Below are 12,927 nucleotides of genomic sequence, written 5' to 3' on the forward strand. Positions count from 1 at the left end.
AATGGAAATGTGTTATGTACTATAAAACAAGAAAATACCACTCGATGGCAACTGGCAGCTCTAGATTTCTCTTATTGCAATTTTTTTATTGTATACGTGAGTGATAGATTCTAAATCTCGTTAGCTAATTAAACAAGTCATAAGTATTAGCTAAGCTAAATTTATTTTTACTAGCATATCTGTGTACTGAAACCACCAATGCAGCATGAAAAAACTAAAAGTTGTGTGTCCCTTTTTTGCTTTCCTGGGTGGAGGTGAGCCAATTTTTAGTACGACCCTATTTGTTCTGAAACACTTTAACAATACAACAACTTGGTTAAATCCAACAAAATTTACAACCATTGCCCACCTTCCGGAACCAAGCTTTCTACGTTGGTAAAACAGCCTGTTTTATTTACTGGTAAGTGAAGACCAACTATATAGCCATTAGTGTCTCCCAAATAACTCTCTTGGTAGTCACTCATTAACGAGTAAGACATCTTCATGTCACCTTCCTATTTGTGCATCTGTTGGTGGCTGATTAGCTCTGTTCTGGAGCCATGGGTCTTAGAAGAGAAGAGGCAGCTGTTGGTAGCTGTTGGAGTGGCGCAGGGCAGCTTTTGCTGTTCTTTTTTCTCCACCTCTCCTCGTTTGCATTGCAGTGGGACCTGTCAAATTGTGCCACTCCCACAGATTATCACTGCCCACTGGGGACAGTCCTGGGCAAGGTTCTCACCAGTGTTGACACAGATGCTGCATTTCTTCATGTGTGACTTCAGCATGTCCTTATATCGCTTCCGCTGGCCCCCAACGCTCCTCTGTCCTTCCTTCAACTCAGAAAAGAGAATTTGTTTTGGGAGACGCTAATCAGACATCTGAACCAGGTGACCTGTCCAATGAAGTTGTTGGTAAATGATAATAGCTTCTGTGCTGATCATGTTTGACTCTTCCAGGATGCTAGTGTTTGTGCAGCTGTGCTCCCAAGAGATATTTTGAATTCTTCTGAGGCAGCATTGATGATATTGGTGGAGTGCCTTCAAATGATGCTTGTATATTGTCCAGGTTTCCCATGTGTGCACTAGCTTTGGAATAACCACTGTACAGTATACAAGGAGCTTTTTCTTGGCACAGATGACCCTTTGTCTCAGGCAGGCACAGATCAGACAGTGCTGGATTGCCAACTTCAGTTAAAAGATAACTTCCAAGATATGGGAAATGCTCCACATTTTCCAGCAGCTCTCCACTGACTTCAGTAGATGGTGCATGAGATCGCCTTGTTGGCGAGGGTTGGTGGAGCACCTTCATCTTTTTGACGTTCAGTGTGAGGGCAAGATATCTCGTATGCTTTTAAGATGGTCTGAAGGGGGTCAGGAGAGAGAATAGCAACCATGTTGTCATCTGTGTATTGCAGCTCCGTAATGGAGGTCTTGCTTTTAGCTTTCAGTCTCCTGAGTTTGAAAAGCTTCCCATTCTTTCTGTGGACAATCTTCATGCCAACTGGAAGCTTGCAATCAATATGGACAAAGAAAAACTAGAACTTGTGTGTCGTTTTACCTATCTAGGGAATGAGATGTGCAATGATGGCAATACCATGTTGTATGGCAATAACAAAAGCAGCAACTAACTTTGTAAAGGTTTGGAAAAGGATCATAATTGTACTTTAATCTCAGTGCCACTTTTTTTAAACTAATATATTATGTATGCCCTCTTCTGTGGAGCAGTTTCATGGAAATTTGCATCAGCAATTGCCTCAGAGACAGGAAGCAGTATTTTCTTATAGGTCCCACAACTAGGAGTAAAATTTGTGCCCTGAAACTAACAACTTCCATTTTTAAAAAAATCCCAATGGTCATAATTTGAACTCGGGGGGTCTGTATTTGCTCTGCAAGGCCCGTCATCCTGTTAGATGACACTTAGGCTGATAGCTGCTATGGGCTCCATTCCATGAGTGTATAGTCTGACAAATCTCCATTTGGGTGGGTCTACACTACAGGTTGGTGCGAGCTACCTTGTGTTGATTTAGCTGTGGAATTGTCTTCAGAAATTGAAAGCCCAGAACATCCAAGAAGAAAGAGTTAGTAATTAGACTGGACAGACTAGAGCCATTAATTCATTTGTATTAGTCTATAAGTGTATGTGTAGCATGTTTGTGATGAGGTTTAATTGTAATATTTTGATTTTTTTTTTTTTTAATCTGATTTAAATTTAAAAAATCAGATTTTTTTTTTAAAGTATCAATTTTTATCCATCATGGTTCCCACCCATTCCTCTGGTATACAAGGTACTCCTCCAGGTTTGGAGGGAATGGATTTCAGTGATATTAATAATTGCAGCCTGGTCCTGCCAACGCTGGTATGCATTGCTTCTGGAAATATTTATGGAGTCTCCAGTCACCATGAAGCTCTTCCTTTACCTGTCAGTTCAGGATAATGGCCACTTCCAGCACCCATACCTCAAATCACTGTACCTCACATCATAGAAGCTTAATGATTTGATCTGATGGAGCTTTCCTGCTCAAGCCAAGTGGGGCAAGTCTTCCATGGCAGTAGGAGACCCTTCACCAGAGCTGCTACTTTACCAAGAGAGATCTTTTCTATTCTGGTTGGCACAACATCATTCCTCCATGATGCTCACCACTATTCTGTTTATATAGAACTATCTTCTCCCAGCTCGAGCAGGAGGAGCTGCCCACATCATCGGTAATGGTTTGCTGGGCTGACATTTTTGCCCTCCATGCAGGCACAGAGGACCTCTTGATCTTTGCTAATTCTTTGCTCAGCCATTTTCTGAAAGGTTTCAAGTTCAATAACCTCAGGTAAGAGCATGTCTGAGCTCAAAGCCCTAACATTGGGGCCCCCTTTTAAGCAGTTCAGTAAGGAAAAGGTACAGCGTGGGCTGCATGCAGCTTTTTTTCCCAAAGTTTGTCTCCCAGTTCCACATCAGCTAGGACATCTTCCTTGCTGTATTCTGTCTGAAGTCGTACTCAAGCTGTTGTACGCGAATGCAAACATAATTCTTAATTTATTGTCCACTGTCATCCAAGGGTATTTTCTCAATGTAGTGTTTGCTGTGTTTCTCCCTTTTTGAGTATGTTTGAAATTACTTTTCTGGATAGAATCTTAATTTTTCCTGCCCTTGTGTCTCTAGGTAGCTTTCCATTTCTCTGTCTTATGGATGTTGGCAAGATCTTTCAATTAGTAAAATTTGGGTAAACATGCTGTCTGTTTGCCTTTTTATTGACAATTTAAAAGTTAAGTTCCTATAGATCCCTTTCCACCCTATTTCTCTGTGCAGATTGGTACAGGTTAAACCTCTCATGTGGAATTCTCTTGACTGGCAACATCTGTCCTCTGGCATGATTTTTAGCTAGTCAGACGACCATTTATTATGGGTGTGGCCACGTTTCCTGTAGTCCTATAAAGTTTGTTTTCAGCTACCAGTCCTGGCTCTGTTTTTTTGTTTTTTTTTTTCTGTTATTTTGCTGTAATGTACTCCCAAATGTCTTCTAAGAGCCCAGTAAGCAGCGGAAGTGTTGATAATGCTGCTAAACAATATTGACCTACCATAGTCTGACAAATTCTCTCATTCAGCACTGGTCAGGTCCCAAGCGTCCTGGATTAGAGAGGTTGAACCCATATACAGTAAACTCTTTCCATATCTGGCAGCCCCTGGACCAGGAGATTGCTGGATATTCAGATATTCTGGAAATAGAGAAGTATACCTAGCAATGCATAACACTAAGGAAAAACAAGATTAGATATTAAGAAACAAACAAAAATGTATGCAGAGTACTTTATTTACCAACAACAGTAGTATATTGTACACTGTAAACTTACAGGCTGTCTTTTCCTGTGCCACTTCTTCTGGAAGTGGCATGGTAGTGAGTGGTCTGGAATATGCTAATGAGGCATGGATGTAAATTTCCCATGCTTCATTAGCATATGTGCACATGAGCCAGAGATTGGAAGAAGCTCTTCTGGACTCCAAAATACACTTGCAGACGCACAGCCTGCAGGGATCTTCCAGAAGGAAACCCTTATTTTGAGGACGAAGGGGCTTCCAGATGACTCATTACCATTCCCCTTTTTCCGGAAGAAGCGGCACATGAAGATGCAGACATTTTGTATTTGCTGTATTTATTTGTATTTACTTTCACTATACTGTACTTATGGAAAACGTAACTAAAATGTACTTATAGTTAAAATGCTGGTTATTTGAGTTCAGATAATAGAATGCTGGATATGAAAGAGTTTACTTTATTTTTGTTCTTTGTATAGAATGCTATCTGTTTTTATAGTGCTCATGCCCAAAATAGCTTAATCTCCTGACAGCTAGTTCTCCTCCTTTTTTTTGGTTAAATTTCTTTTCCTTTATTAATCCTCCCAGTTCCTCTGACCTCTCAATGTTTATCCCCATATACCATTTTCACAGACTGAAACAACTGAAACTACACTAAAAATATACAATCTGTAATAATTTTGCATTGGTGAGAGGGTGAATTAGAGACTGAAAAAAATCTCTTTACATTCTGAATGTCTTATGGGTTTTTTTCCTACCACTTCTTGTGTATACATTCTTTTTTGCCTTTTTGAGACCTGGTGTCATAATATGTCCATCATTCAGTCAACTATCTGTCCAGAAATGGTCTGTTCCACCTTTTTCGGTCTCAGCTATTTAAGAAAAGGATATGTTCCTGCACAAACATAGGGTTTTCTCATGTACCAACTTTTTACACCATACCTTTAGATAGCCTGTCTGCAACTTTTTGTTTTTTAATTGTTTAAGAATGTAGTAGGTTTTGAGTTTGTTTTTAAGTTTGTTTCACAGTTTTTTAAACATAGGTCCCTGAACATTTTTTGCTGAGCTGGGATGCCTGTTTTACCAGTATGATCAAAGATCCAAGGTCTTGGAGTTTTGCAGGAATGCTCAATGTCATATTTAGAGAACAAGAACCCTCTACTATAGGCAAAAAGGTTGTAGATAGGTATATCTTAAGTTGGAGGCTGGGCCATTGTGTGCCTGGGGAAAGGGATAGGACTAATACTCATTGCAAGTGTGCTCATAAGGATGCAGCTTACTCCTTGAAAGTCACCAGCTTTGTTCTTGCTCTGGTTCGGTACTGTGTGAGCATCTTAAAAGTACTCAGACTCAGTGTGCAGGCAATCTGTATTCAAAGTTTCTCTTCTCTTCTCTGCACCCATGTCCATCAACTCATATGGGGGGCAGCATCAGTGAGCGAGCTACCCTCAGCATCATACAATGTTCTGATGAGTAGGGCTTCAGGTTAGAGTAACAGAGCTGCTGAGAGTGAGCGGGGAAGGAAAAAAATCAGCAAAATAAATGGAAGCGCTCCAGAAACAATGGGAGTTGAGGGAAATAAAAATACATGGGGAAAAATAAACAGACCCAATGGAAGACTAAGAGTAAATGAACAGTAAAGGAAAAAAAAGGACTGTGATAACTGCATGAGGACATGGTGTTATCTATCCCCAATGAGTGGCTGAAACAGAAAAATTTGGAAACTCCTGCAGTAGCTAATTACTGAGTACGTTTGGTACTGTCCATCATTTGATTGAATATTCGTATGCGTGATATTACATTTGGTAGTCATATTCTTATGCTGAAATTTAACTGGCAGGAATTTGACTATATCTTTCTCCCCATTTAAATTCAGTTCTTGGTGTGTAATCAAAGATTACTTCAAACTTGAAATCAGTGTGTCATTAGAAAGGCTGTTGTAACTGAGCCATATACAGTAAACTCTTTCATATCTGGCAGCCTCAGGACTGGTTCAAAACCTGGTTTCTGATCTATGTCTGCTGCATTTATGTCAAAGAAGGCTGCAGCCTCAATTTAATACTAAGTTTTGAGGAGAGCCTTGTGCAGAATTTCTTGCTAGAATACATTTCATATGAGAGTCCACTAATCCATAGCAAAGAATATTTTTTGTTTCTTGGCATTGTTAGTGTGTAAGGCACTTTCTAGGGGAAATAATTCATGGTCACAAATAGAAAAAAATATTATTTCATGTGGTAATTCTGAAAAGCCGATGAACAAATTTTCAGTTGAACAACGATATTTTCAACAGAAATAAGACAATCTAAGAAATGTCAAGTGTGAATATAATTTGATTTTACTGGGATTCTTTGATTTCTCTTTTTATATTTTTCTGTTTTTCTTAATTTTTTTTTAAAAATAGAATGACATGACAACTGCTCAGCTACAATGGGGAGAAATTCTTATGCCACTGCTTAAAAAATATAAATTAAACATAACATGGGGTGATCAAGATCTATTGAATATTATGTTTTTTCATAACCCAGGTATGTCTCTCTTCTCCTTAACTTTGATACTGCTTTGCACTACTACTGTAAATCTTAATCTTGTGTTGAGATTCTAAATCCAGAAAATTTATTCTTTTCAGAATTTTCACGGGATATGTGCCAGATAACATTTTGTTTATTGCTTTTAAAAATGTTCTTTGTGTTGGTTTTGAGAGACTGTTTGGTACAAAATAGTTTTCAGTTGTATTGATGTCACCTAATTATTGCAAATATAATTTTATATAAATACTTGAACACTGTCTCTGAAAGATGTTATTTTACCACTAAAACTACGGATAAATTCTTCTCTCCCAAAGAGTTTTGCTGTGAACTATGTACTGTGTATTTTTCTGAACAGAGAGTCTTTTTGTGTTTCCCTGCCAATGGAATTACCGACCTGACCACTGCATTTATGGAAGCAATTGTAAGGAAGCTGAAGAAGAAGGAATATTTATTCTTCATGGAAACAGAGGTGTTTACCATGATGATAAACAACCAACTTTTAGGGCTATATATGAATCAATAAAGAGAGTAAGTAACAGTATATACTATAGTCATCCGTATGTTGTGTACAATAATTTGTAAAATGTTTCATCTGTTAACACTTAAAGATGATTAGGACATTGGCACTTTTCTTTTTATTATTATGATGTCTCACCTTTATCAATACCACGTAATTAACGCAGTAACACCCTTTAAACAGTTTGCATTTCATCTGGACTTCAGATTTCGTTTTATGACAAAATATAAACAGAATTGTTCATTCTATTTTGAAGCTAACATTTTAGGTTTTATTCTGAAACTGCGGTATGCCTTTTAAAGGATCTCGTCATGGGTCTTGAAACAGTTAAGCACAATATGGAAAAAATATTATTTTATCATACTGTGATCTGTTTTGTATGTTCAGTACATTCATATGGTTCTTTGAGTACTTGCTCATGTCCATCCCAGTTTATGCTCACATATCATGTGCACCATCCCTGGAAAACTTTCTCTTAGTGGTATCCATCGATTCAGCTCTGGTGCCCCTTGGAGTGTAGCACCTGTGTGGGACAGCATATAGGCACCTGTTCACCGGCCCCCTACTCAGCATCTTTTTTCTGTCCCTGGTTATGGTTGGAATACTTCTATCCCTTACTTAGCAAGTCGTTTCCAGAATAGTGTTCTTCCTGTAAATAGATTTTAGATTAGTGTAAATAGTTTCTTAGCATAGGTACAGTGATAATAGATAAAAGTTGGTAAACACCCATCCTGTGAGGCTCTCCCACTCCGGTCGTGGGGCGTGCCTCAGTTCCAGGCTTTCAGACAGTGGGTGGCATGCTGCAAGCTCATGTCGGTTAGGTACACTTGTGAGAACTGTTTAAAGTGCTTTGAAGAGGCTCAGATTCAAGGTAAGTACCAAATCTGTAGGAACTTCAGACCAGGGACAAAAAGAGAGAGAGCTAATTGACTGAAGTTCCCAGTTACGAAGGTAGCATTCCATCCTTCTGCAGAGCAGCAACTAGACCTAGTATCAAGCATCTCCTCTACTGGGAGTGTGCCAGTATCTATTCAGAACACACAGCATGGCTTGGGTTTCCCAGCATGATTCTCCAATGCCCAAGAAGGTGGCTCTGACTACCTGGCACTGTCAGAGAAGTCTGATCAGGGACATTCCCTCTTGAGAGAGACTATTGAGAGAGTATCGGAGGGGTAGCCATGTTAGTCTGGGTCTGTAACAGCAACAAAGGGTCCTGTGGCACCTTATGGACTAACAGAAAAGTTTTGAGCATGAGCTTTCATGAGCACAGACTCACTTCATCAGATGAGTGAGTCTGTGCTCATGAAAGCTCATGCTCAAAACTTTTCTGTTAGTCTATAAGGTGCCACAGGACCCTTTGTTGCTATTGAAAGAGTGTGATCTGTGGTGGACCATTCTTAATCAAAGACAAATCAACTGGCATGGTTGACTCTGGCCTGCCAGGGGATGGTTGAGTCTACCACTAAGAGTCTTCTCACTTAGGATGCAAGCTAAGAAGGGGACGTGATTCTGGCAGCACCAATGATACCACGGTCGTTGAGCCAAGCCCTGTAGGGATTAAACCAGGCATGGCAGGTTCTGGCCTCAAGAGGGCAGGCCTGCAATGATGGTAAAGACCGAACTCCATCTTGTGAATCACTGGGAGACTCAGCACCCATAGCACACTCACCACAGTGACATGCAGCCTGCATCCATGCAGGTCTTTCTTCAGGATCCAGTCCCAGTTTCCTTGCCATTCCCTGCCATGGCATCACTCCTGATCTCAGCACTGCTGTCCATCACAGCAATGCTCCCCATGGGAGCACTGTTATTTGCTGCAGCGCTGCTCTCCTTAGAGACACCATTGCCCATGAAGACAAGGCCGCTCGGCATCACAGGGCATAGTGCTGTGCTAGAAGCATAGAAATGCCTCCCCTGGCTTGGAATCACAGGTGGAGTCATGTGCGCCCCAAGGAGCCCGATCCAGCGTAGATCATAGACATTCCATGAATGAGACCAGGAGCTTGTTCCGTAAAGGCGGAGTTCTGGCTAATGGCAGGGAGCCTCCTCAGTGGCCACTGAGGACCTGACAGCTGCAAGTGGTAAAGGGCTTCCATGGGGAGACTCTCTTTTGACACCCTTGGGAGATGAGCATGTCCCCTTCAGAAAGAGGCTGAATTTGTGGGGCAGAGGTCACAGACTGTCACACCACACCGGTAGAGGGACCCTGGAAGTCTGGAGGAAGTCAAGGCAGCAGCAAGGGTCCAGGCCATTTCATCATCCTCCCCAGACGAAGCAGTGGTGGGTATGGCTGTAGCCACAACAGGGGATGACTACGGAGCCCACCAAGAGCTCCCATGTTGGGTGGCTCAGAACCGTAATCTCTAGAAAGAAATTTCAGAGTCAATCCCAGCATTGGTGGACATTCTGATTGATTTGGAGAAAGCAAGAACTGCTTTGCCCCTGAATGAGGCCATTCAATAGCACATAAAAGCAGTGTGTCAGACCCGGCCTCTCTTCAGGACACTGCCATGCAGGCAGAGAGGAATTATTTAGTTCCCCCAAAAGGATACAAATTCCTTCATAGTCATTCTCCATCAGGTTTCTTAATTGTTGCAGTGGCCAGTAAGAATAACGGTAAGAACAGCAGGTTCCATCATGCAAGGACAGAGCGGCAAAAAAGCTGGACATCATGGGGAAGAAAGTCTACTGTATAGGGAACCCTCAGCTTAGAATTTCTAATTACTAGACTCTGTTTAGCTATTGTGACTTTAATTTTTAGTCAGCAGTCCAGAATTTCAAATACCTCCTGCCATCTGACTGAAGCACACAACTGAGGGCAAGGAATTTGGCTAAAGAGGGCAGAACAATAGCCAGTATCTCTCTCCAGGTGATAGTGGACGTGATGTCCCAAACAATGGCCACAGGAATGGTAATGAGGAGGACCTGCTGGTTGCAGTCATTTGAATTATCATCTCGTCTAGCCAGGGTGATGTGGCATGCTAGCAGGTGTAGTAAGTTGAGGGTGAATCCACCGTGCAGTGTTGGATCTATGTAGTGCAACATGCATGTCTTGATCTCTACCCTATGGAGCTGAAAGCGGTGTCAGTGTACATATCAGGGCATTTTTCACAAGAGAGAGTGGTTACTTTTCCCCAAGTGATAATTCAGTGCCCTTTAGTGATGCCTGTATCAAGATATGATGGCATTTCCTTTACAAGGTCCTTAAGATAGGTGGAGCTGGTCATGAATGTCTTTGGTGCAGTGGTCTTCCAGTTCTTGTCACACAGGAATTCTGCCACCACCACCTGAGTGTTTTCTTAGGGGTCACATATATTGGAATAGACATGACCAATACCTTTAAGTGAGAAAAAAACCTTTCTGTAACTGTTTTTCTTTGAGATCCGTTGCTCATATCTACACCACACCACATTATCCTACCTCTGTCAGAGTTGACAGCAGGAAAGAACTTAGGAGGGTTTGGTTTGGAAGGTGACTATATACTGTCCCATACGCTGCTCCAGAGCTGACCTGACAAGTACCAGTAAGGGCAGAAGTCTTCTGGTGACTGCATGCAACACATGCACACCTATATTGAAATGGCCATGAGCCACACACCTCTAACACTTACGGAAAGGTTAGTAACTGTTTTCATCACTTTAAATACATACAAGTGTTTTCTTCTAAGTACAATGGATTCTTTTTATTTTGCAGTGAGGCTTCCAATAAAGTGTTCATCACTATATCAGTATATTCACTGAAGAATTGTAAAAAGTAGCATTGATACACATTTTAATGTAGCAGACTATCTTTCATATGACCGTCAAAAATAGTAGTATATTTTAATGGTACTTTATTAGAGGTTGTCATATGGATATAAAAATGAAGAAAAGTACTTTTGGGGATCACTACAAAGAAAGCAAATGTGTTCCTATAAAAGTAAGATTCTTTGTGTCCTTTGAGTAGTGTTAAAAAAATATTTCCTCCTTTTAATTTATGATCCCATTTGGTTTATGAATATTCTGCAAAAAGTATATAAAACAATACTGATCTGAGGGGTTCAAGGTTAGCAAAATTATTCTACCTAGAAATGTTGATTTTGCAAATAGTTTGTTTCAGATCTTTTATAAAAATATAACACTGAATTAATTCTTGTGTTTTTTCTTACTGTCATGTTTAACACAATATATGCTTGACTTTTATTCAATTTAATGAAGTTGTTCCATCTTTATTGGTACCATAGATTACCCATTGCACCATTGATTCACTGTAACTCAATAAGGATTGTAATGTTTTTTTCTAAAGAAGTGCATTTAGACTGGGATGATTACACATTTTTCAAGCCTCAGCTCAGATGCAATGTGCTATAGTGTGAACAACTCACAAATTACGTTGGATCTTAAAAGCTTGTTCTTAATTTGCTTGTATGGCTTGGTATTTTGATTTTCTACTTTGGCTAAGCAATATTTGAGGGATTACTTTTCCATGTGGTCATCAAAAGAAGCTGAGAAGTTTTTACTAGTCTTAGTACATGAAATAACCGTATTTATGGAGTTATTTTTGTGTTTCATAATAATGATAGAAGAGACTTTCAGAAAACTTTTTGCTGCTTTGAAAAAGGGAATATTGCTCTTATACGTGATCTTCATACCATTTTTCATTTTCTTCCCCTCTAGTATTCCTTTGGCGATGACTTAGTTAATTTCCTGTTACAGCCCCTAGAACTGGAACTACAGAAGACAACGCATACATATTGTGGAAGAATATACAAAGTGTTCATAAAGCAGCTAACAAAAAGCATAAGATATATTTATGATACAAGATCAAAGGGAAGTTGATTTTTACTACAAACTCACAAAACTATTGAATTCAAATGAAGACAGAATATATAAAATGTATGAAGGAAGTTCATCTAAGAATAATAATATTCTTGTATCAGCTATTCATAGTGTGCCCAGGTAAATGTTTGCCAGTGTAGATAAAATGAAGAAGCTGTTTGTCTTATGAAGAATACAAATACTTTCCTGTAAAGATATTTTCAGCCTTTGATCACTGGTAAATTTCTTTCCGGTACTAGTGAGTACTAGAGTTACTGGCTGTTCTAGTCAGTTTTTTATTCTACTTACTTCAGTTGTCCATCATACTGAAATGAGAAAAACACAAATGAAGATTGATCTATTGATAGAGTGTACCTCATACATTATCTATAATTCTGCTAAACTGTGAATGTAGCAATAATGAGTCAGCACTAACCTCACTTTAGAAGTGTGAGAATAAAATTGTTTACAAGAGCAGAAGCTATTCTGTTTTCAGAGAAATGTGATGCAACCGTTGACAATCAGTGTGTGCCTTTATATATGTTCATCTCCTACATGTCAAAATATTGTTTTGACAATCGTTTTCTATTTTAGATGTGAGTTGCACATAATAATCAAGGTTTTCAAAGCAATTAATGATTAGCGTAAAGAGGAATTAGTTTTCCCTGTCTGTAGTTACTGTTATTTTGTTGAGATACAAACCTCATCACAGATGTGGTATTCAGCCATCTTGCCGAAACACTCCAGTTGTATTTTTTATGAAGAGACAATATGAGCTTTTTACTTTTTATCATGTTTAATGACTTTTGCAACTTCACTGAGCTTTCTGAAAGCAGAAATACATAATGGAGTGTTGCCTCTCCTATTTAATTAGTAAGAATGATTACGTGATACAGTAGAACTAAAAAGCAGTCATACAGCACTTTAAAGACAAACAGAATAATATATTAGGCAATGAGCTTTCATGGGACAGACCAACTTCTTCAGATCTGTAGCCTGACCAGAACAGATGCAATATAAGTAATCTGGTCAGGCTATAGATCTGAAGAAGTGGGTCTGTCCCATGAAAACTCATCACTTAATAAATTATTTTGTTAGTCTTTAATGTGCTACATGACTGCTTTTTTGTTTTGATAGCTGTGTGTAGTGTGCATTCTATCTCTCTGTCACTATGATACAGTAGAAAACTGTGGGTGAGGCTCTTAATGGTTCACCAAAGTGCACATAGGACATGTTTCCTGTGAAAACTATTAATCATGAGGATATATTACATACTACCTGACCTCCCACCCCAAAAATGTTGCATATG

General features: G+C 39.5%; 1 protein-coding gene across 3 annotated transcripts in view; it reads left to right on the forward strand.

The window, feature by feature from the left end:
* GXYLT1 (glucoside xylosyltransferase 1) overlaps nt 1-12,579 on the forward strand; it is a 57,670-nt gene extending 45,091 nt beyond the window's left edge. For all 3 annotated transcript variants that reach the window (XM_074984075.1, XM_074984076.1, XM_074984077.1), the window contains 3 exons: nt 6,179-6,302; nt 6,661-6,833; nt 11,478-12,579. In XM_074984075.1, coding sequence (XP_074840176.1) covers nt 6,179-6,302; nt 6,661-6,833; nt 11,478-11,639 — 459 coding nt within the window. In that variant the 3' untranslated portion in view covers nt 11,640-12,579. The remainder of the gene's footprint in view (nt 1-6,178; nt 6,303-6,660; nt 6,834-11,477) is intronic.
* Nucleotides 12,580-12,927: the final 348 nt, after the last annotated feature.

Source organism: Carettochelys insculpta, chromosome 1, assembly GCF_033958435.1.
Source record: "Carettochelys insculpta isolate YL-2023 chromosome 1, ASM3395843v1, whole genome shotgun sequence".
Taxonomy (NCBI): Eukaryota; Metazoa; Chordata; order Testudines; family Carettochelyidae; genus Carettochelys; species Carettochelys insculpta.